General features: G+C 42.1%; 1 protein-coding gene across 2 annotated transcripts in view; it reads left to right on the top strand.

Moving 5' to 3' along the window:
• Positions 1-25,369, top strand: part of LRP5 (LDL receptor related protein 5) — a 248,179-nt gene that overhangs the window by 79,543 nt on the left and 143,267 nt on the right. For both annotated transcript variants that reach the window (XM_084630413.1, XM_084630412.1), the window contains exons 4-5: positions 10,689-10,885; positions 14,169-14,300. In XM_084630413.1, coding sequence (XP_084486539.1) covers positions 10,689-10,885; positions 14,169-14,300 — 329 coding nt within the window. The remainder of the gene's footprint in view (positions 1-10,688; positions 10,886-14,168; positions 14,301-25,369) is intronic.

Here is a 25,369-nt window from a genome sequence, read left to right as displayed (position 1 = left end):
TTCCCTCTTATGAAGCCAGTTATCCAACCTGTTAAAAATTCAGATAGATTTTGTATTATGCACCTCTTTTTATACCAGTATAATATAAAATAAAATGTAGTACATCTTTCATGTGAACTGTATTCCAGAGTGCTTTAGAGAAAGGTATACCGCGTCTCGGGTTTCCCATCTGTGAAATAGGGGCAGTGATACTGACCATCTTTGTTAAAACGCTTTGAGATTTACTGATACAAAGGGCTTTAAAAGAGCTGTGTGCTGCTATTAATAGTAATAATAATCACAAAGTTAGTAACACAGAGGGAGCCCCAGAGGTAGTGATGAGGGAGGGAAACTTTTCAGGTATGGGATAATATCTCAAAGACTTGTAGCTGATTCAGAGTTTTTAGGGCGTGTGCTATCTCACTATGAACTGACATTTCTGCACAATTTAATGTATCTGAAATGGTTTGTTTTTTAAAAGAGGTTATTTTGGTTATTTCTCAGTTTTAAATATGATCCTGTGGTTCCCTTGTGCACACAACTCCCATTGACTTCACTCCAAATTATTCATGTGCAAGGATGTTCAGACAATAATTAGTAAGTAGTGTTTAATTCGCTTATATTGTGGAGGAAAAAGGCAGCGAGTATCCTGAATGCTCAAATCCAAATAGGGCCTTCCATTTCATAGAATCATAGAATCATAGAATATCAGGGTTGGAAGGGACCCCAGAAGGTCATCTAGTCCAACCCCCTGCTCGAAGCAGGACCAATTCCCAGTTAAATCATCCCAGCCAGGGCTTTGTCAAGCCTGACCTTAAAAACCTCTAAGGAAGGAGATTCTACCACCTCCCTAGGTAACGCATTCCAGTGTTTCACCACCCTCTTAGTGAAAAAGTTTTTCCTAATATCCAATCTAAACCTCCCCCACTGCAACTTGAGACCATTACTCCTCGTTCTGTCATCTGCTACCATTGAGAACAGTCTAGAGCCATCCTCTTTTGAACCCCCTTTCAGGTAGTTGAAAGCAGCTATCAAATCCCCCCTCATTCTTCTCTTCTGCAGGCTAAACAATCCCAGCTCCCTCAGCCTCTCCTCATAACTCATGTGTTCCAGTCCCCTAATCATTTTTGTTGCCCTTCGCTGGACTCTCTCCAATTTATCCACATCCTTTTTGAAGTGTGGGGCCCAAAACTGGACACAGTACTCCAGATGAGGCCTCACCAATGTTGAATAGAGGGGAACGATCACGTCCCTCGATCTGCTCGCTATGCCCCTACTTATACATCCCAAAATGCCATTGGCCTTCTTGGCAACAAGGGCACACTGCTGACTCATATCCAGCTTCTCGTCCACTGTCACCCCTAGGTCCTTTTCCGCAGAACTGCTGCCTAGCCATTCGGTCCCTAGTCTGTAGCTGTGCATTGGGTTCTTCCGTCCTAAGTGCAGGACCCTGCACTTATCCTTATTGAACCTCATCAGATTTCTTTTGGCCCAATCCTCCAATTTGTCTAGGTCCTTCTGTATCCTATCCCTCCCCTCCGGCGTATCTACCACTCCTCCCAGTTTAGTATCATCCGCAAATTTGCTGAGAGTGCAATCCACACCATCCTCCAGATCATTTATGAAGATATTGAACAAAACCGGCCCCAGGACCGACCCTTGGGGCACTCCACTTGATACCGACTGCCAACTAGACATGGAGCCATTGATCACTACCCGTTGAGCCCGACAATCTAGCCAGCTTTCTACCCACCTTATAGTGCATTCATCCAGCCCATACTTCCTTAACTTGCTGACAAGAATACTGTGGGAACTCAGAGTTCAAAGGAACTCTGTCCAAATTGTCTTGTGACAGTTTAGCACATGGTTTCTTTTTCCAGTTATATTGTACCATAAATGAAATGGCATTTTAATACAGATATTGAATTAATTTGTGCCCCGCTCTGGATGTGAAATCCATTTAGCTCAACAATACGCCTGCACTGCACACTTTAGTAGCTGGTCTTGGAGAGCATGAATATGCACCAGGTGTCAGGGTAGCCCAATGTAATGCACATTTCTGGAAAATCCTTGAGTCCATGCAGCTGAATAAAGGCACTAGTCCACTGTGTAGTAAACTTAGTGTCAGAATTTCAGTCTGCTATAAATAATTTATATTACTGCCATTTGTATGATAAATTCTCCTTCCTAGAATGTTAGGCCTGTGGTATATTATTTTTTATCAAATTCCATGAGTGTTGATCTTGATCTTTATAGTGCATATTTATGGGATTTTTGTTTAATTTTTCCCCACTGATAAATTTATTTAGAAAATCAAAAACTGATGAAGTAAACTCTTTGGCATCTGGTGACCAGTTAGATTGATATTGCAGTTCAAACTTGAAAATAATTGTAGAAGAGACATTGAAATAGCATTGGGCTGCTTTATTCCTGAATATTGTTTATTTTTAACAAAACAAAATAAATTTCACCTGAAATTTGTCAAGAAATAAATCCTTCAGTACTACAAATCCCTTCCCTCCCCCCAAGGCCCTATCACTTCACAATTCAAATAAACCAGTCATTTGCATTCTGTGTAGTGGATTTAAAATTACTGGAGTGATCTGTCTGTGTGTTAGCAGGCTTCAGTTTGAAAGTAAATCATACAGAACTCAGTTGTTCAAGGCACATAATCCAGGAGGGAGGGGAACCTGTTGTATAAAGGATGTATAAAGGAAATAATAAAAAGTACAGACAGTGCATAGTTCAATACAAATGCTCCAGAACTAGAAAGTTACACAAGTTTAGACATCATCCTTACTAGGAAAGGCATTACAGCAAAGGGTGGAAAGTGAAGGTAAGAATACTAAAAGGTTAGGTTTTTCTTTATTCCTTTAGTGATTTATTACTATGAGAAATCACTTGCTGATTTGTTTACAGAGTCAGATTTTCAAAGCAGCCTTAACTCTACCTCCAAAACTGCACATAGAAGTTTTGCATACAGTGACCATTGCATATGCATGTGCAAATACTTACCTAATGTATGTGCATAAAATGAGCTTTGCATATACAAATGTATGTAAAAATTTGTATGTAATTTTTCAAAACAGTTATGAAAATTTAGCTTATGTTTATGACACTAAAACAGGATTGTCTTCCATCAGTGTTAACCTCTCTTCTCTCCCCTACTTCCTGCACACAAATGGTACAAATGAAGGTCTGACTCTTAGCGGTCGTCTACACCACAAACTTACATTGGTATAACTATGTCGTTCAGGGGTATGGAAAATCCACACCCCTGAGCGATGTAGTTATACTGACCTAACTCCTGGTGTAGACAGTGCTAGGTCAATGGGAGGGCTTCTCCCATCGACATAGCTACCACTGCTCAGCGGGGTGGAGTGCCTACAGCCATGGGAGAAGCTCTCCTATTGGTGTAGGTAGCGTCTTCACTAAACACTACAGCAGAGCAACTGCAGCGCTTTAAGTGAAGACAAGCCTTTCATTACAAGAAATATTTTCTTCTGTTTTTCCCTTCCTTGGGGAACGTCTCACTTCTGTGAACTTTCAAAGTTCTATCTGGAAGATTCTGAATGTATATATTAACCAATGTTACTTTGATCTGCATTGTTTTTGTGGTTTGAAGAGAGTCATTTTTTCACAACACAAGAAGTAAGCAATTAAGACTTGGGTTTTTTTTAACAAGCTGGAAATTTGTCATACTTGCTTTCCACTTACTAAGAAAATGTCCCTGCTCCAAAAACTGCTGAGCTTTGAAATTCACCAAGTTGTTACTGTGTGCATAAACTTTTGGGATCTCTTGATTACAAAAGATGTGTTGTAAAATTACATTTTGTGGTTTGCAGTTCTGCTCATTCCAAATCAGTGGCATACCTCCAAAAAAAAAAAAAAAAGTTTAATTAAAATAGGATTCATCTGTCGTGATGATTGGGGCTATAATATTTATCTAGAGGTTAAGGAAAACTGGAAGGAATGTGAGATCAATTCAACGAGAGACATGTAACATGAGGGAAAGCACTGCAGAATGATGAATAGGGCTCAGATCCTGCAATGAACTATATGCAATTGATTGCTTGACTCAGAGCAATAGCCCTGTGAAACTGAATGGGGCTCCACACATGAGCAGGGGGTTTCCCTGCAGAGTGTGTGTTACAGGATCAGCACTTAAGTTGGTGAGTTAGAACTGGCCGGAAACACCAAGTTTGGAAGCAGCTCCAAACTTCTCAGTTGTGTGGGTTCCAGTCCATCCTTCTCCACATCAGGTACCCATGCGCCTCTTAAGCTCCTGATTTGGAGATTTTCCATTAGCAGCCTCTGTTCAGCCTGCTCTATAAAACCTTGTGCCGAACACCAAGAGTATACAGAGCTACTCGGGCAAATCACCCTCCATCCCTTCTCTACCGCCTTGGGCTGAGAAGGAGCTGTAGTGCATGTCATGGCATGTTCTACAGTTGTTTTTAGTTAGTTTGGTGTTTCTAGTTAGCGTTGTTTTTTGTTAGTGCAGAATTAGTTAGATAATAGTGAGACGTTTGGTTTTTTCCCCCCTCTCCTTTTTTTCATGGGAATTTGTCTGGGCGGGCTGGGCTCACCAGATTTCAAATGCTGCCTCTCTTGTTGGGAGGCTATCCCAGTCAGCAACAGCCACTCTTTAAGGGTATATCCATTGCTTGGGAGAGTCCCATATTGCCCAAAAGGGTAACTTTTGTGTAGCTCTCAAATCTGGAGCATGGAAGAATTGGGAAACTAAAGTTGAGCCTTCTGTTGAGGGAGTGCTCTCTTCAACCTGTGTCCGAGTCAGGTCAGGAGATCTCCCCAGTGTACATCAGCCTCCAGACAGATCCAGTGCCCCTTTGGCTTGGTCTCCCCTAAGAGGGAAAAGACTTCAGAGGACTCAGGGAAAGCTCCAAAGAGGAGGAGCTCGGTCTCCCACTACAAGGAGCTAGCTCCCAAAAGGTCCCTATCTCCTGCCACATCTCTGGTGTCAGAGGCATCTCTCAATTCAGTACCATGAAAGCAAAGGATCCTTCTTCCAGTAGTGGCAGGGCTGGGAGATCCTGGAGTGCTTTGGGAAAGCAAGCCTCCAGCAGGCCCCTGCTACCACCTATGAAAGATAGGGAGCCCAGATATACACTCCTCTAGATTGGCACCATCTACATTAGACTTTCCATCGGTGCCTTCTCACTCAGCATTGTCAGTACTGGCACAATCGAAGCACCAAGACACCTTTGGCTCCGGTGCCTATGCACTCCAGATCCATGGTACTGTCCACCTCAATTGCTGCATCAGTACTGACCCACCTGGTACCACAGGAATTTTGCTATTCCAGGGACCAGTCAGTTTTGGACGAACTGGAGTCCTCACTGCTTCTGGGTACTGAATGACTGTTGGTGCCAAGATCCAGCCACTGGATTGCCACTGCTCCCTGGTACCGCAAGATTCTCCACCTTTTTCTCCTGGGGCCTCCGCTTTGGAGGACATTGAGGAGGATGAAGGAGACATTCAGTCAGTCTCCTCTTTATCAGTATTGGGTTACCCTACGCATTAGCATAAGAACCCATATTTTGACAAGGATCCTTGTCTGTGAGAGGAGTGGTAGGATCCTGGCTGCCACCCCCTCTCCCATATGGGCCCCCCAGTGGCCATACTGGGATCCTTGGGCAGCGTATTGGCAGCCATTTGCCAAACCTGCAGCTCCATTGCACCAAGGGGCTATAGTTACACCGTCTCTTCTACCAAACCTCCAACATGAGAAGACCTTTGAATAGCTGAGGCCGAAGGTGGATAAGGAAGCCACCCCTCAAAACTTCTATTTCATCCTCGTCTCTGGATGAGGCAGTCATGCCTCCACCACCCTCAATGGCCGATGATTTTCACCAATTCCAGGACCTTGTGAAGAGCATGGCTGACACTCTTGGATACCCCTTGGGGAGGCTAAAGACTCACAACACAAGCTTCTAGACATTCTGCAGTCGGCACTACCCACCTGGTTTGAGCTACCCATTAATGAAGCTCTCCTAGATGCTGCAAAGACTATGCGGCAAACTCCTGTCACCGTCCTGCCAACTTGCAAGCAGGTGGATAAAAAATATTATGTTTCTCTCAGGGACTCAGGATTTTTGTCCCCCCAACCAATCTCATACCCTGGTAGTGATGCTGTAAATGAGAGGGGTCAACAGCATTACTCTAGGTCTTCCCCTTATGATAAGGATCAGAAGAGGCTATATCTTTTTGGACAAAAAGCTTACTCATCGATAACTCTCCAGTTTCAGATCTCAAACCATCAGGTGATCATGGCCAAGTATGACTTCACGAATTACAGTAAGTTTGCAGCCCTTCCGCAGGAGCATAGAAAACACTTTCAGGCCATCATCATGGAGGGTCAGTTATTAGCCAGAATGCTGTGGACACCACCACCAGACCTATCTCCAGGCCGTTATTATGTGCAGGGTGTCATGGTTCCCAAGAGAGGTTCAGAATATTGTTGAGGACCTTCTGTTATGTGGTGGTTGGAAGCTCTTCTCTGGGACTGCAGATGAGTCTCTCCAATACTGAAGGAGTTCCAGGCCATCCGGAGATCTCCAGCTATTGTGACAAAGTTCCTCCTCTACCTTGGTGGGTCTTGCGCTTATTGGCGGATTTGCTCACCTTGGAGCTTCACGGAAGCCCTCAGTTTGGCCGTTTTCGTGAACCCACAGTCCAGGTCAACTCCTCCTGTGTCTGACCAGGAGTTGGGAGGTTTGGGGGGAACCCGGGCTCGCCCTCTACTCCGGATTCCAGCCCAGGGCCCTGTGGAATGCAGCTGTCTAGAGTGCCTCCTGGAACAGCTGTGCGACAGCTACAACTCCCTGGGCTACTTCCCCATGGCCTCCTCCCAACACCTTCTTTATCCTCACCATAGGACCTTCCTCCTGGTGTCTGATAATGCTTGTACTCCTCAGTCCTCCAACAGTATGCGTTCTCACTCTCAGCTCCTATTACCTCTTGCTCCCAGTTCCTTACATGCGCATCACAAACTGAAGTGAGCTCCTTTTTAAACCCAGGTGCCCTGATTAGCCTGCCTTAATTGATTCTAGCAGCTTCTTGATTGGCTGCAGGTGTTCTAATCAGCCTGGCTGTTTAATTGTCTCCAGAAGGTTCCTGATTGTTCTGTCACCTTCCCTGTTACCTTACCCAGGGAAAAGGGACGTACTTAGCCTGGGGCTAATATATCTGCCTTCTGTTACTGTCCTGTAGCCATCCGGGCCGACCCTGTCACACTATATACACCTCTATGAACAAGAGGAGATTTAGCAGATCTCATACTGGCCATAGATTGCACCCTGCCCACTTCTCTGGATTTCATGAAACCACCGAATCCACTAGAAAGAGAGACAGGTTCCAGAGGAAGAGAGCTCCTCACCCTCCTTCTGTGAGTACCCAGTCATAATTGAAACAATAATTTTGACTGGTTTGTCAAGGGTTCAGTTCCTCCCTCACCTCTAATTTGCAAGCTGCAACCATTCACCCACCCATATTCTGTCTTTTGGAGACCACCTTTCCCATTTCAAACAGTCTTGGTGGCATATTACAATGGACAATTGGGTCCTGGAGCTTATAACATTGGGCTGTACCACCCACTTTATTTCAGGGGCCCCCTCTCGTGAGGCTATACTGAGTTAAAAAGTGTACTCCCTCTCGTCACAGGGGGAAAGGGTTTTACTCAAAGTATTTTCTCATGCTAAAGAGGGATGGAGAATGGAGACCGATCTTAGATCTGAGAAGACTGCACAAATTCATAAAGTCTCAAGTTTGTGGCTCACCTCATCCTTAGGGATCCCCCACCTCCAAGCATGGCTCCTAGATGGTTCACAGGATTAGAATCCACCTGGTCCACAGGAGTACAACAGGTATTACTAAACAGTAGGAGGGAATCAACTCGAATTACTTACCTTCAGAAATGGAAAAGGTTCAACTACTGGTGTCACTGTCCTGTGCCTGTATCCTCTTCACTCACAACCATCTTGTATTACCTACTGGGCGTGAAAAAATTAGCTCTATTAAGATTCATCTGGCTGTAATATCAGCATTTCAGACCCCACTAGAAAGGTTTTCCATATTTGCTCCTCAAGTCCTCAAGATTTATTAAGGGTTTATCGACCCTTTACCCCCAGGTTAAGGATCCTAGTTCTTCTTGGGATCTCAACCTGATACTTAGGTTCAAACGGAGGTCTCTTGAGGTATCTCTGTCAATTTGCTTCTTGCTTCACTTATCTGTGAAGCCGGCCTTTCTATTAGCTACCACATCGGCCACCAGGGTTGGGGGAGACGGGGGCTTAGATGGGAACCCCCCCTCATTTATGGTATTTTCAAGGACAAGGTGCTCTTTATGGCCACACCCTAAATTCTTACCCAAAGGGCTGTTGGATTTTCATCTTAATTAGGCCATTCTTGTACCAGATTTTTTCCTTAAACCACATTAGTCGCAATGTGAGACCTCTTTTCATACTTATGTGAGACGGGCATTGGCCTTTTATGTAGATAGGACCAAGCAGTTTCGGAAATCACCTAGACTGCTTGTCTTGATCTCAGAAAGATCCAATGAGTCCGCAATCTCTACACAGAGACTTTGGAGGTGGATCTCTGGGTAGATCGTTCCTTGTTATGATGCAGCCAGTGTTCTACCTCCCCCAAAGGATAGTAGCACACTCTACCAGATCACAGGCAACTTCCAGAGCTTTACTCAAAAACATTCCTGAGTCTGAGGTATGCAGAGCTGCTACATGGGACTCAGTGCGTGCTTTTTCTGAACAGTGTGCCTTGGTCCATGCCATCAGATCTGATGTGGTGCTTGGTTCTGCTGTATTGTCTTCAGTCTTGGACTTGCTTCCAAAGCGCTCTCCTCCCTGTAAGGATGCTGCTCGGGAGTCTCTTGAAGTGGAGCGCCCATAGGGATGCTACTAGAAGAGGAAGGTTACCCATGTTGTGCAGTAACTCTGGTTCTTTTAGATGTGTGTTGCTGTGGGTGCTCCACTACCCTCTCTCTGCTTTGGACTGTTCTTTGTTGGATGTTCAGGCAGAGAAGGAGCTGCGGGCAGTTCACCCATGCAGCTCTATATATCCTGGGTATATGGCACAAAGTTATACAGAGTGCATGCACAGGCCAAATGGACACTGCTAACAGAAAATCTCTGATCAAGGGCTCAAGAGGCACATGTGCACCTGAAATGGAGCACCCACAGAAGGACACATCTCGAAGAACCACAGTTACTATGCCAGGTGAATAACTTCTTCTTCTTGTAGGCCTAAGAACTTTCATGCAAAATAAATGGTGAATATCAAAAGTCCAGTATAAAGGAGGCCTCTCACTAGTGTGTGTGTGTGTGTGTGTGTGTAAAATATTTACTTAGAAATTATAAGAAAAGTCCACAAAGCTATTGATCAAGAAAAATCCTCAAGGAATAAATCACTCTTATTTCTGTTTAAACCACAGTTAATAGAGGGGAAAAAAGTGTACAGAACTCTTAGAAAGACATTCTCAATAGTAACCAGCACTTCCAGCATTAAAAGATTCGTTCCCAAGGATATAATTCTGTTTGAGAGGAGATTAGGAAATTACTGAAGCTCCAGTGGGTAAGAGGTTTTGAGAAATAGCAGTAATGATTCTTTCTCCTAATCCTGAGATGAGGTGGGTCTTCACATTGTGAAGACACTTGCTCTTATTAGCACCCGAAAATGTCATACCAGATGCCATCAATGATGACCCATGATTTTGTGAGATTCAGCACAGATGTTCTTGCTCTGATATCCAAAAATTTCTCTGAGGAGTATAATCTGTTGATGATCTGAAGAAACTGTTCTTGATGGGAAGTGATGGTGTGGGATAATTTAAAAAGAGAACATCTGGGCACTTGCCTCAATCATTTCTTTGATGTAATGAAGAGAGTGGGGCCTTGATAAAGAGACAAAAGAAGAACTGGAAGTTGATGGCATAGACCTGGGCAGTGATTCCAGATGTGGCATGAGGACAAAAATAATAATTAGCATTTTAATAAAAAGGAGTGTTCTGCAGTCTCCATTTCTTCTAGGACTCAACTTTCGGACATTTGTTCAGCTACGTTAGAGAACCTTGACGTTGCCTTGCAGGGGTCAGTTTGTTACTGAATCAGAGCTCTTGTTGCTATGAAACACAATATATTTTTGTTTTGTGATTGCCTAGCATATTCCCAACTTGACTGCTATGAAGCAGTCATAGTTTAACTTTCCATTTACAAATCCGGCATAAATTTTTATTGCATACATTTGTAAGGTTCCCTCCGTTATGATGTCCTGGAATATTTTACATGGCATAAACTGGGGTCATTAAATATGTATGCTTCAAGAGAGTCAAGCTGGTATTCTGTCAAATTTGTGCTTAATTTACATTCTGGTATTACAGTTTTGGAAAACTTTGGAAACATTTTTCTGGAGTCTACCATAGTGACCATGTTTAAAATGAGGTGGATAACGTTTTTTGGATTTGAGTTGGAAGCAATGAACAGATGGCAGATTAACAGCAGAGGCTGTTGTAAAACATAAGGGTTTATACATAAAAAGTGTGACTTTTAAAAATCCCTGCTATATATAAAAAATAAAAATGTGACTTTTAAAAAGCCCAGATACCTGTCTGTCTGTTGATTTACAGAATCAATGTTATTAATGTTTCATGTTCTCTCTCCTATTTTACACATTAGGCAAAAGGTTGTGGAAGGGAGTCTCACTCATCCATTTGCGCTGACATTGTCTGGAGAGACGTTGTATTGGACAGACTGGCAGACTCGCTCCATTCATGCCTGTGACAAAAGGACCGGAGAGAAAAAGAGAGAAATACTGAATGCACTTTATTCACCAATGGATATCCAGGTCTTGAGCCCGGAGCGGCAGCCATACTGTATGTTTCAGGTTTTTCTGTAATCTCTCTAACACTGTATAAATATTATTGGTTTTGGTGGAGAAAAATGATACTAATAAAAATGTCGTGTGAATTAGATCCTCATAGCTTCAAAGGGTCATAAATAAATGAGACGCTAAACTTTTCTGGAAATTTAATAGGGTTTGGGTACTTAGTTCCTTTAGCCTTCTTCAAAAATCCCAGGTTGAATTATGTTACATTTTGGTAACATAAACCAGGGTCCAGCAGAACAATTAAGCAATGGTGTAATTTTGAATATGTGAGTTGCCCCATTCAGGTCAGTGGGGGATACTCATGAGCTTAGTTACATATGTTAGTTGCTCTTCTAGATCTGGGACATATAGACCTAGTCATGTAAATTTAAGGACTTCACAGGCATCTCACCTGTGGGAATACATAGTGTGGGTGTCAGACTGGCAGCAAAGCAGCTTGTAAACATTCTGGAGCCAGTCCTTCAGTCCTATGTAGGTAAAAATCCCATTGGCTTCAGGTCAGTTGGCTGTGTGCACCATCAGGTTCATCATTCTTGGTATAAATTAAAAATCTGAGGAGAATCCCTTTGTTTGAGGCCACACCAGTTTCTGATGCCTAAGAGTAGCCATGGTGGACCAACTTCACTATTTGGAAGTCACTTGTAACTTGTGGACTAAATGTGGGATTGGAGGCTAGGCGCTCCCTGAGTTCTAATCCTCTGCCACTGTCTTGCTAGGTGACTCTGGATAAACATTTCCCTGTTATCCCCATCTAGAAAATGAAGGTGAAACTTATTTTAACCTACCATAGAGGGTGTTGGGAGGATAACTTGATTAAATAGGAGCTGCAAAGCAAAACCTTTTTGTTTTTGCACTTTGCTCCTTCATAATGTTTAAATTCAGCCTCATAAGCTTATTTGCTTGCTTTAAATTTCCTTCAAATGTGATGCCTGCTGCAGTGGTTTCAAAGAGAATTTGGCTGGCAAGTGAGAGTAGGGCCAAACCAGGATTTAATCTGGACAGAATGTGTCCTTAAAACATTTTTTTTCCTCCATTCACACTGGTTGACCAAAGAGTACTGTATGTCTATACTCAGGTTTTTTGCCCAACATTTCCCACAGTCACTGCTGAATGCTAGTATAGACAAGGCTCCAGGCAACCAACAATGTATTTAAACACCATGTCCACTCATCCTGCCTGTATCAAGTCTATATGACACATTGCTTAAATGTTACACTGGAAAAATCTCTAGTGTAGATGAGGCTTGTTAGAATCTTTTATCCAAACAAAGGTAAGGCCCTGGGGTAAGACCAGTAAGCTCATTTTACCCTGTGACCTTTGTTAGGATTTTAAGGTCTGGTATCTGGAGATTAATGGCAGGAAATGTTAGCTCCATCCATCTTATTTTAAAAAGTCATTTAATTTAAAAAAACAAACAAAAAACAATAGAAGGAATGTAACACATTGTATTCCTTATGGTATAAGGAATTAGAGGGTGGTGGTTGTTTTTTTTTACAGGGCGGATTTGATTCTAGGTTATTGCCAATTTGTGACCACAATTTCATGAGTTAACATCACCACTTTAGGGGTCCAGAATGGGCATAAGGGAAAGATCTGGGCTCCTGTATGAAACAAACATTGGGGCTCATATTCTTACCTTTATACTGTATGCATGGAATTCCCATCAATATCATCACTGGGAGTTCTGTGCAAAGGATGGAGAGGAGAATATGCCCTACTGTATGTGTTGTGTTTCGCAGAGCTGGTAGCCTATGTTCTTCCAGTGTTGTCCTGGGAATGGTAGTTCCGGGAGCCAGTTGCGCGAGGTGGAGCAAAGTACATAGGGCACAGATTGAATCGGACCAGAAGGGAAATATGTGTGTAATTTAGCCCTGGGGATAAGTATTATGTATCTTCACCAGAAGCTCTGCCTTCTGGGTTTACTCTTAAATTTAACCAAACTGAAAGGTTTGTTCCCTGAATGTAATGCTGTGTTTTTTAAGGTAGTTTTAGGAAGGCTGTAAACAGGCTTGAAGTAAATAAAAGGAATTCGGGATCTGCTTAGTTGAGAAACAGGTGTAAGATTTCAGTGGAGGTTGTGAGGTATGTGTAGTACCATCGCAAATCCCAGAGCTCCAGATGGGGGAGTGTGTGTGTGTGTGTGTGTGTGTGCTGAATTCTTGTCATTTCTCTGAACTGAGGGAATGTCCCTCCCTTGGGTCACAGTATTTCTGGATCAGTAGCAAGGAAAACGTGGTGCATAGGGAAATAGCATCTGCTGTAAATAGCTCAGATGCCATTGTCTTCACTGGGATCAGGTTCAGATTCCTCCCCCTCTTCTTTTGCATGGCTCTCAGTGGAAGCAAGAAACAAACCAAATCACCCCAGCTCTTTTATTAACAGCTTAAAAAAACGTCACAGAACTTAACGATGGATTGAGCTGTGCATAGCTGCAAATTATATATCTGTGCTCGCATGTGTGCACACGCACATACACTATTTTGTGTGTGATGTGGGTGATTCCTGGGCAGTCATGGGCAGCAATCATTCAAACATGGCAACATTCTCTGGAATTATTTAAATAGAGGGTTTGTATCTCTTATGGTCTTATTTATTCCAATTAAAATTCAGAGATTTTTTTCAATTTATTGCATTTGCATTTTCAAAACTGTTTTAAAAAGTGGTGGCAGGGCAAGAGAGGGAGAGGGAAAGGTTCAGACATTTGTAGCCTCTTTTCCTAAAATGAATGAAAATGCAAGACATTGCTCTGTTTTCCCCCACTGCATCAGATGTTTGGAGATGCTAGAATGCTATACCTTTGTGAAAGATTTTGGGTCTGAAAAGATTTTTCACTACCACCACAATGTAGCAACCTCCATTCCCCCCTCAAAAGTCCTTCTCCCCATATAATGCAGTTTGGCTATAGAAAAACTTTCTTTTAGTTTGCCAAAATGGCTTTGCTAGGTGCCTTGATTATTTTGTGCCCAATGGAAAACACATTTAAGGAACCTGGTATTCAGAAAATGCTGAGCACTTGCCCTTTGAAAATCAGGCCCCTTTAATTATCTCAAGTTGGGCACCTAGGAATAGAGGCACCCACAATCGCCAGTCTCTTTTGAAAAATTGTAGCTTTATAGCTCATTTGTCCTTTAGTGCTAAGGCTGGGCACAACTGGATGGGAGTGGTGATGTCTGTATGGCAGGTATGGATTGCAGTACATAGTGGTCTAGTTGGACTTTGTCACTCTATAGAGAAGTAAAATAAATTCCAGTTCTTGTGATTTCTTGAAGTTCATACTCCCTGCGAAGAAAACAATGGTGGGTGCTCTCACCTCTGCCTGCTGTCTCCCAGAGACCCCTTCTACAGCTGTGCCTGTCCCACTGGAGTGCAGCTGGAAGACGATGGCAAGACCTGTAAAGCAGGTAAGGCTCGTCTTGTCTCTTTCTACAGTAGCAGCGTTGGCTGCTTAATAGTTCAGTATTAAGCGTTGAATAAGAAGGGTCTGTTTGGGGTGCTCAGATCTAAGTAAAAATGCTTAAGATAAGGATGCTATGAGTCCATAAACAACATGCTCAGCTCTTTGGGTATGGATGGAGTAATATATATAGTTGGAAAAACAGCTGCACCAATTCTTGGAAATAACTCCCATACCATTCTGTTTGTTCACTTATAAAACACAAGTCTGCATTTCAAGTGCAGGGCCTTCTGTCTGGTATGTATGAAGGGAAACTAGGTATCTTGTAGGTAAGGCATTGGACTGGGATTTAAGAGATCTGGATTCAGTTCCTGCCTCTGCTACATATTTCCTGTGCAACCTTGGTCATATCACTTACAGTTTATCTACACAGAAAGTTATTCTCAAATAACTATTCCTGATTAACTCCATATATGGATGTTCTCCTTCCAAATTAATCAGGAATAGTTAATCCTCTTTAAATTCACACCCGACCTTATTCCAAGTTAAGTTTAATGTGTAGACAGGGCCTTGATCTAGGGTTTCCTAAAATGTGGGGCATGCTTCCCAGCATAGGAACAGAGTATGTAAAGGCTTAGTCAACAGGGCACAGACGGACCTTCCAAATGTTCTCCGGAAGTCTCAGTTTTTGTTAAAAACAAAAGTCTCTAGCTATTATGGTTGCACTGAAAATATCACCCAAGGATAACACATGCAGTAATATCTGCCTGAGTTTGCAGAGAGTCTGACATGTAAGTGCTGAAGTGTGAATGACCCTATTCAAGTCAATGGGTGCTAATTCAGATGCCACTGATAACTAGTTTGTTGCTCTTGAAAACATGAACAGGAGGAGAGGAAGGATCATATGTGGAAAGTCTACATATGGACTCTGACTGAGGGCCTCACTGTTTGAAATCATGCTAAATAACCAGTTTGAGTAGGGCCCTTAATAACACACCAGGTTTGAAGAGGGGCTTGATTGGTGTAATTTTCTGGAACTGGGGAGTGAAGGGGCTCAGTGTTCACAGATTTAGGAGACCATGTTTGTGCCTGATTTTCAGAAGCCCTGAGCACCTGTGTCTCTAACCAATGTTCGTGAGAGCTGCAAATGCTCAGCACCTCTCAGAGTCACTCGTTCGGACCAAAGCTTCCCTCTTGTAAAATGGGAATGGTAATGCTTCCCAGGGGCGCTGGGAATAAATTGCGCCCCCAGGTATTATGGGATGCTGCACATATAAGTACCCACACAGCTAGGCTGTGTTGCATCTATCTTTGCCCAAAAAAATGGCATGCTTCTGCCATAGCAGAAGCAGAGGCCAATGATTCCCTTTAGTTTATTGCTAGTGTGGGAGGTGTAGAAATATCTGTGTAATTCTGAGGAGCGGTTTAGGCTGTGGTTCTCAATTTGTGGCCTGCTGACTGCTAATGATTCACAGAACCCTTCTGAGTGGTCTATGCAGAGGCTTCTATCACACTTTGTGTCAGTATTCCATCTTCAGTGGCACTGCGGAGTGCTTATGTGTGCTTTTCTGAACTGAGGCCCGTTAGGGGGAAGCCATTGCAGGACCAAGTTTTTTCTCAGCTGGGCAATGGACTTAAAGACGGAGGTTTGTTCCTTGTATTCATTGGCCAGTAGTTGCTGCTGTGATGGAGGGGCAACTCAGCTGTTATCTTTTAGCTATATCCTAAAGAACAATGCTTTTGACATGTTTTGGGATCTCATGTGGCAGGATAGTTGCTTGAATCTAGGTCTTTGCGTTACTCTGCAGTTAAGCCACTGTGCCAACCTCAGATTTAATTAGTTATAATGGAATGATCCATACAGAAAAATGCCAAATTAAGATTTAAACCAGTAATGCCATTTCTCTACTGCTGAAGATGAATAGTCCCTTTCTTCCCCCTGGGACAGCTCTTTGTGGCGAGATGTATGAGGTAATTATGCTAGGAAATTTTCATCACTCTGCCTCATTCGTGTTTTCATGCATTATGTTTAATTTAAAAAAGTAAGGCAAGGCTTTGTGTCAGAAGTCTTGTGAAATTTGCTCTCTTAGACAATGTGGACTAGAGAAAATTATCTAAGTAAGAAACTAGAGAGAGATCGCAGGGTGAAATTCCAAAGTTAGCTGTGAGAGGCCACACACGCGGTTTACCTCAGAGGCAATAGGTGGGGACTAATAGTACAACGGTAGCTGTGTTTCAGTAAACTATAAGTCACACAGTTTGTTGGAAAATCTTGATTGTATTACTCAGGAAGTTTGACTAATAAAAATTGAATTTAATATTTATAAAAATGAGATATTAACGTTCCTAGCTAGAGCCAAGAAATAGTGCTTAGTGCTAGCTTCTTGCATGCACAGTTCAGCCAATGAACCTCAGTCCTGGACTGAAAGACTCGCTGCTATCACAGAACTGTGCGCAGTAGTGCACTCACTTTCTGATGCTGGTTACTACTATCCACTGGCATTACGGTAAGCTCAACAAACTCCTTTCGCTTATGAAGTAAGGCAGGATTTGAACCCAAGTGTCAAGGGTTGAAAGGCCATTTTCATTAACTCTTCCTGCTGTATTTGAAATGCTTCCAAGGTAATTCTTGGAGCTGCTGAAAGACTTTTTATTTTTCCCCTTGCAGTGTCAGAAAGATTTAAAACCATTGCTTTGAATGTTCAGGACAGATATTTTTTTTTTTTTTTTAAACACTCCTATAGATTTGGTTTTGGCAGTGGTAAACCAAGCCCGTGTGCATTTGGCACTTTGGCTAATGGCAAAATATAACTGACTTTTTAGACTATGCTTGTACCTTTCCATTGTTGGGCCAGACACTCTGTCAAGGATTTTCTCTCAAAAGGGGGCAAAAAATTTGGATGGGAACAGGAAATTTGATTTTGCAGAAGAATGTGGCCTTTTGGTTCAGTTTTATGGATTATTTCTTTCCCAAACTCTGCACCTTTTGTGATCCTGTCTGCTATATGCCAACATCCACGTGCTACTCTTTCCACTCTTACTAATTAACTCTTTGGTGGCAAGAAGCTGACTTTTTGTTCCTTGCATGGATTCTTGGAGTAGATAAGGGTAGTACCAGGAACAGCGGATATGAAAGAATTACCCACGTCTCCATTTTGTCCCTTGTTAGTTTTGGTAAAAATTTCAGAAGTGCCAAAGTTACTTAAGACTGGAAGTCCCAATCACTTTAAATGGTACTTTTGGGATAAAAAGGGTACTCTAAATCCTGAAAGACTGTGTTTGCATGGGGAGTTATATTGCATAGCTATGGCCATGTAGTAGTACTGTATAGCTACGCTGGTAAGTTTTCCCATGTAGACAAACCCACAGACTCCTAAGTCACTTAAGCACCCTTAAAGATTTTACCCTTTGGGATTAGGAGAATATACATATATGTGAGAACTATGGGTTCTGCAGTTCTTTGCTGAGACAGTGTTGTCTGGGACGAATGAGCCCAGGGTTGGGAATTGGTAGATCCTGAGTTCAAGTGAGCGCTCTGCCACTGAATTGCCTGAGCAAACTACTTCAAATTTGTTTTTACCCTTCTGTAAAATGGGGATAATGCAGCTTTACCTACCTACCTTACAGAGGTCCAATGAGGATTAATTAGTTAATGGCTGTTCAATACTTTGTCCATGTAAAGTGCTATATGAGTGCTTGCAATTTTTGTCTTTAGAATGTCCATTTTCTTATGTTGCCATTCTGGAATTGTGGGTGAGGTTGTAATGTCACAACAAAAGGGTAGGATAAGTTGTGATTAACTTATGTTAGGTTCTTTGTCACTACTTTCTATTGAGAAAATCCTGTGTATGCTGCTCATGCCGATGTTACTAAACAGATTAAAAAAATGTAGATGCCTCTGTCCCAAATATCACAGTCAAAGCCAGTGGGGTAAAGTACAAGACAATAATGGATGTTACAGAAATGGGAGTAAAATAGAGAACCACAAGATATGGCATGTATGCAGTGAGACTCTGATAACTTTTGGATTAATACTGTGGTGCATCGATAACTGTTGCTATTCTGCTGAGTCAGGAGGTGAAATGTTTATTATTCTCTTGTTTTTCCTTTCAGTATTGTGTTGTACTTGCAGCCTGGTTGTTCTCTTGTCCTTCCAGCTCTATTCGGTTACATTATTTGGTAAATCAAAAAATCCTAAAAAGATTCCAACTCTGTGGTGGATGCCTTTTATTAATCATAATAAATATAAAGTGTGGGGAGAGTTTGGAACTCTGACACTGTGCATCAGAAGCTCTCCAGGAAAGTATAGCTGCTTAAAGTGGTGTTTGCTGCTCTGGTGTTGCCTCACTTCAGGCATAAGAGAATGAAAGCCTGTTTTTCTTTGTTTGTGTATGGTGTTCTGTTTATTCATTGACAGCACGACAAGTGCTTCATAGCGCCAGAGAACCGCAGTGTAGAAGAGTCTGCAATCCAAGAACAAAAAGAAAAGGAGTACTTATGGCACCTTAGAGACTAACCAATTTATTTGAGCATAAGCTTTCGTGAGTTACAGCTCACTTCATCGGATGCATTCAGTGGAAAATACAGTGAGGAGATTTATATACACACAGAACATGAAAAAATGGGTGTTTATCGTGCACACTGTAAGGAGAGTGATCACTTAAGATGAGCTATTACCAGCAGGAGAGTGGGGGGAGGGGGAAAGAAAACCTTTTGTAGAGATAATCAAGGTGGGCTATTTCCAGCAGTTAACAAGAACGTCTGGGGCGGGAGGGGAGGGGAGTAAACAAGGGGAAATAGTTTTACTTTGTGTAATGACTCAACCACTCCCAGTCTCTATTCAAGCCTAAGTTAATTGTATCCAATTTGCATATTAATTCCAATTCAGCAGTCTCTCCTTGGAGTCTTTTTGAAGTTTTTTTGTTGAAGAATAGCCACTTTTAGGTCAGAAATCGAGTGACCAGAGAGATTGAAGTGTTCTCCGACTGGTTTATGAATGTTAAAATTCTTGACATCTGATTTGTGTCCATTTATTCTTTTACGTAGAGACTGTCCAGTTTGACCAATGTACATGGCAGAGGGGCATTGCTGGCACATGGCATATATCACATTGGTAGATGTGCAGGTGAACGAGCCTCTGATAGTGTGGCTGATGTGATTAGGCCCTATGATGGTGTCCCCTGAATAGATATGTGGACACAGTTGTCGACGGGCTTTGTTGCAAGGATAGGTTCCTGGGTTAGTGGTTCTGTTGTGTGGTGTGTGGTTGCTGGTGAGTATTTGCTTCAGGTTGGGGGGGCTGTCTGTAGGCAAGGACTGGCCTGTCTCCCAAGATTTGTGAGAGCGATGGGTTGTCCTTCAGGATAGGTTGTAGATCCTTGATGATGCGTTGGAGAGGTTTTAGTTGGGGGCTGAAGATGACAGCTAGTGCCATTCTGTTATTTTCTTTGTTGGACCTGTCCTGTAGTAGCTGACTTCTGGGTACTCTTCTGGCTCTGTCAGTCTGTTTCTTCACTTCAGCAGGTGGGTATTGTAGTTGTAAGAATGCTTGATAGAGATCTTGTAGGTGTTTGTCTCTGTCTGAGGGGTTGGAGCAAATGCGGTTATATTGTAGATCTTGGCTGTAGACAGTGGATCGTGTGGTGTGGTCTGGGTGAAAGCTGGAGGTATGTAGGTAGGAATAGCCATCAGTAGGTTTCCGGTATAGGGTGGTGTTTTTGTGACCATCGCTTATTAGCACCGTAGTGTCCAGGAAGTGGATCTCTTGTGTGGACTGGTCCAGGCTGAGGTTGATGGTGGGATGGAAATTGTTGAAATCATGGTGGAATTCCTCAAGGGCTTCTTTTCCATGGGTCCAGATGATGATGATGCCATCAATATAGCGCAAGTAGAGTAGCGGCATTAGGGGACGAGAGCTGAGGAAGCATTGTTCTAAGTCAGCCATAAAAATGTTGGCATACTGTGGGGCCATGCGGGTACCCATAGCAGTGCCGCTGATTTGAAGGTATACGTTGTCCCCAAATGTGAAATAGTTATGGGTGAGGACAAAGTCACAAAGTTCAGCCTTGTTTATTCCCCCCCTCCCCCAACTGTTCCTCAGACGTTCTTGTTAACTGCTGGAAATGGCCCACCTTGATTATCACTACAAAAGGTTTTGTTTTCTTCCCCCCCTCCCCCCCCCACTTTCCTGCTGGTAATAGCTCATCTTAAGTGATCACTCTCCTTACAGGGGGTGGGGGGGAAGTGAGAAAACCGAGAATGGTCACTTTGGATGAGCTATTACCAGCAGGATAGTGAGTTTGTGTGTGTGGTTTTTGGGAGGGGGGTGAGGGGGTGAGAGAACCTGGATTTGTGCAGGAAATGGCCCAACTTTATTATCATGCACATTGTGTAAAGAGTTGTCACTTTGGATGGGCTATCACCAGCAGGAGAGTGAATTTGTGTGGGGGGGTGGAGGGTGAGAAAACCTGGATTTGTGCTGGAAATGGCCCACCTGATGATCACTTTAGATAAGCTATTACCAGCAGGACAGTGGGGTGGGAGGAGGTATTTTTTCATATTCTCTGTGTATAAATAAAGTCTGCTGCAGTTTCCACGGTATGCATCCGATGAAGTGAGCTGTAGCTCACGAAAGCTCATGCTCAAATAAATTGGTTAGTCTCTAAGGTGCCACAAGTACTCCTTTTCTCCTTACAGTGTGCACGATAAACACCCATTTTTTCATGTTCTGTGTGTATATAAATATCTTCACTGTATTTTCCACTGAATGCATCCGATGAAGTGAGCTGTAGCTCACGAAAGCTTATGCTCAAATAAATTGGTTAGTCTCTAAGGTGCCACAAGTACTCCTTTCTTTTTGTGAATACAGACTAACATGGCTGCTACTCTGAAACCAATACAAGAACAGGTTTTGTTTTTATGTTTTTAAAAGGAAAAACCACGTTTAAAAGCTAAAACAAAGCCCCAGTCATCTGAAACTTTTGCAAGGATATAATTTCCCCCTCGCCCCCCTCCCCTCCTTCCCCCCCTCCGCATCACCCCAGGCCACCAAAACAGAATTATAAAAGCACAATGTGCAATACTTGAAAAGTATTTGAAATCTGGTTTCCAGGTATGAGAAGTTTGATGCCCGAAAGGAACAATTTTAACAAAGTTATGAACAACTGAAAAAAGGATTTGGAGTGGAATGCCACCCGTAACTATATCTGGGATTTGAACAGTTTATGGAATGTGGATTCTATTAGAAGCAAATGCTGTAATAAAAGAAGTTCAAAGAGGCTGACTTGACTAAAAAGATGTACTAATTATTTAAGCACAGTAACTTATTATAGAGTAATATTTTATCCTCAGTAGCCAACACAATGCTTTTATTGTATTAAAATCAGCTTTTTTAGATTTGGTGGGGGATGGGTAGGGTAGGTTTTTTTGGTAAATATCTTTACATCACAGGACTGAACAACTGAGTTAAATTTTCAGACAAGTTAAATATGGAATTCTCACCTTAAAGATATAAGACTTTTCTGAACAGAGGGGGCCATGATTGTCATCTAACCTGACCTTCTGCATAACACAGGCCATAGAATTACGCCCAGTAATTTCTGCATCAAGCCTATAATGTCTGCTTGAGCTATACCGTACCTTTTAGAAAAAGTTCCAGTCTTGATGTAAAGATTTAAAATGCATGTGTAATTGCATCTAATTAGCCTTTCACTCATGCAGTTACCCAAACTGCATGCCTATCTTAGGTCTACCTTGTTAAGTCTTCAAGTCCTTATTTAAGTTACTTTCTGACATGAATGATTAAAGTCCTGAAAAGCAAATTCTCCTTTCCCTTTTCTTAAGAGACATTTTATAAACATACATATTCTAAACCTCTCTTCAGAGCAAAGCATAGTTTGGATCAGTTACCACTACAATCCAAGAGTGACAAACAGGCTGTGGGAAAGGCAGCAAACATGAGCAGAGTTGTCTCAGTTTTGAAGTTAGAAATGTTGGGTAATTTTCTGTTTGCAGCCTGACCCTTTCATTGCTGTGCTGAATTTAATGCTTGTATTTAAAACGTCAAACTTACGATCTCCCCCTTTAGAAACAAAAGTGTTCTAATCTCCCAGTCACGAACTCATCACTGAGGGTTCCTTTCAAGAAACTCTCCTCTCCTCTCCTCACTCCCTCCTCGGAGGGTCCTTGGGTGAAACTCTTACTGGGTTGTTTTGTTGACTTAAAAGTAGTTTAAAATGTCAGGAGAAAGCCAAGCAGATACGTTCATGGCTTATGTTGCGTCTCCGATAGGGGGAGCCATTTGTCCCTCTTCCTCTGTATTGCAAACAGTTCCGAGAAGTGGTATAAATCACAAGGCATCTCAATTCAGTGAGGCATTTTTTAGAATGGGTTCTTTCTCCTCATCCTTTCAGGCTTCCTTCTCCTGAATGGCTTCCCTTGCTGTGGCGCATGACAAGCCAGAGTTGCATGTCCGCTTTTACTACCACTCTAGCACTCTGGTTTGCTGTTGTCTTATCATAATGACTCCTGTTGCCATCCTTCCTTGTAGTGTGGCCCTTCCTTCTTCCATGTGACGTAGGCAGAGCTGCACTCTCAGAATGTTGAATATTTCTTTTGTGGCTTGTCCACATGACTCAGTTCAATGACATTCAAATGTGGTTGTGAAGAGAGTAGATTGTGGCATAGCGTGTTCGGCATTGTCGGCTAAATTGTGATTAAACCCTGGTCCCAGTAGGGTCCCACACTCAAACGCCACAGCTGTCTCCCCATCTCCTACCAAGATTGGGTTCCTTTTTATCAACAATGTTCAGCTGCCTGTATCTCTCTCAGTTCCGGAAAATGCATCTTTTCTTTTTGCAGTCTTCAGTGTTGTTGGCATAAAAATATTGCTGCTGGCTTTTTACGTAAACTTTAGAATTTTCCATCTTTTCCATAAAAGTGGGAATAGCCCTGTTTTCCCATAAATGGTCTTTTTAATGTCTTCGTCTCTGTTCTTCCCCAAAGGGGCCCTCTTCTTTCACAAGCTTGCTTGACTATTTCAAAGGGCCGCATTCTCATTGCAAGATAATTTCTAATATCTTTTGTTACCATATAAGCCAATTGTAGCTTCAGTTAACTAAAATTACTTTTATTGAATAAAAAATCCAGGGGCTATAACAACAAAATAGATTAAGTGCAGTGTGAACAGCCTTTTAATGAATAGCTACCCAATTTGCTTGTTTGGCTCAGTCTGTACTCTGGCTGTAACTAACTTGTAAATTAAAGGTGTAGTAACTAAAAAAGAGCCCAGATCCTCAGCCGGCATAACTTAACATGGCGGTGTTGACTTCAAGGGAGCAACACTAGGTGAGAACTAGCTCAGAGTCAAAATAGCTTCTTGACATCACAACACAAGTTTAAAATATTATTTTCACTTTCAGTAAGTTGATACAGTATTGTTAAACAAAATACAATGTAACAAATTATTTTGTTAAAGTATTTCTGTCAAAATTTGTATTAACCATATAACTTTATTACAATCGTTGCTCAACTTAACTGTAACATATATAATTAGTTTTTGATCTGTTTTATTAAATTAATGTAAACATAAGATTCAATCCTTTCTTCTTGCGTCTAGATATTTCAGGAGGGGGAGTTGCAGGTTTTTTCAAAGATTTTTTTGTTTTGTTTTGTTACCCTACAAGATGTATATATTTGGCTCTCTCATATAAGGCAACTTTGTTGCTACTCCTTTTTATCTATCCATCTATGACAAGGAGATTTTTTACATTTCTAGAGCCTGTTTTGTCATGAATACTGTTTTATAATGAGCTCTTTCTGAGTTTGTTACACCAACTAATCCAGTCTCATCGCCTGGTAAATATCAATACTCGGTTAAATGTGGGATCATATAGTATTTCATTTAGTATTGTGCAAACTTTCCCCGAAGGAAGAATTCTGTGTATTTATCTGGGCATTCTAAGATCTGACCTAAACAAACTCTGGGATGTCCAGTCTGTACTATTTATTCTCCTTCTTTGCATGGAAAGCCTTCAGAATTCTTACCCTGTTTATAGTGACTGAAGGCAGAAGCGGATCTGTTGATCAAGGCAGGTGAGAGTGGCCATATTGCTGAAGACCCTATAGGTTTGGTTTTGTCCTAGCTGTAGGCAGGTTCAACTTTGTAACTATTTTCTTCCGTGTTATATTAGGTCTAATTTTAAAATAGCCCACATGCCTGTTCTCTCAAGCAGAGCCTTAGCAAATGTAGCAGTGTGTTATATAAAACAGAACTAAAGCGAGTCTTTGGTGGGAGGAAAAGCTAACAGGTCACATCAGCATACTTCACCAGCCACTGGCTTTCAGTGCTAATTCCAGGCCCTGATCTTTATCTTTAAGGCCCTCAGCAGCTTGGGACCTGATTTAATCAGAAACTGTCTTCATTCATGACTTTCCAAGACAGCTGTGCTCCTTTGGGACGATATGCCTGACATTGCCCAGGGAGAAGCTCTCAAGCCAGGGGGCTTGATTACATAATGATCTCCCAGAGGAGATACATTTGGTTACTGCGACTGATTGGCTAAAAATCATTCACACATCTCATGTGTACTAAAACGCCCTTTTATCTTCCACTACGCACCCACTTCTTTGTTCTTCCTTTTATTTCATAAGCTCTTTGGGCTGTAGAGTCTGTCATTTGACTAAAAAAAAAAAAAAAAAAAAAAAGGAGGACTTGTGGCACCTTAGAGACTAACAAATTTATTTGAGCATAAGCTTTTGTGAGCTACAGCTCACTGAATGCATCCGATGAAGTGAGCTGCAGCTCACGAAAACTTATGCTCAAATAAATTTGTTAGTCTCTAAAGTTTTCGTGAGCTGCAGCTCACTTCATCGGATGCATTCAGTGAGCTGTAGCTCACAAAAGCTTATGCTCAAATAAATTTGTTAGTCTCTAAGGTGCCACAAGTCCTCCTTTTCTTTTTGCGAATACAGACTAACATGGCTGCTGCTCTGAAACCTGTCATATGACTGTGTACGGTGCCTAGCACATTGGGGTCCAACATGGTTGAAGTCTCTGGCTGCTGCTACAATATAAAT

This window comes from Lepidochelys olivacea (genome assembly GCF_965140295.1).
Source record: "Lepidochelys olivacea isolate rLepOli2 genome assembly, chromosome: 6".
In the NCBI taxonomy this organism is placed as follows: Eukaryota; Metazoa; Chordata; order Testudines; family Cheloniidae; genus Lepidochelys; species Lepidochelys olivacea.
This window is presented reverse-complemented; position numbering and strand designations above follow the sequence as displayed.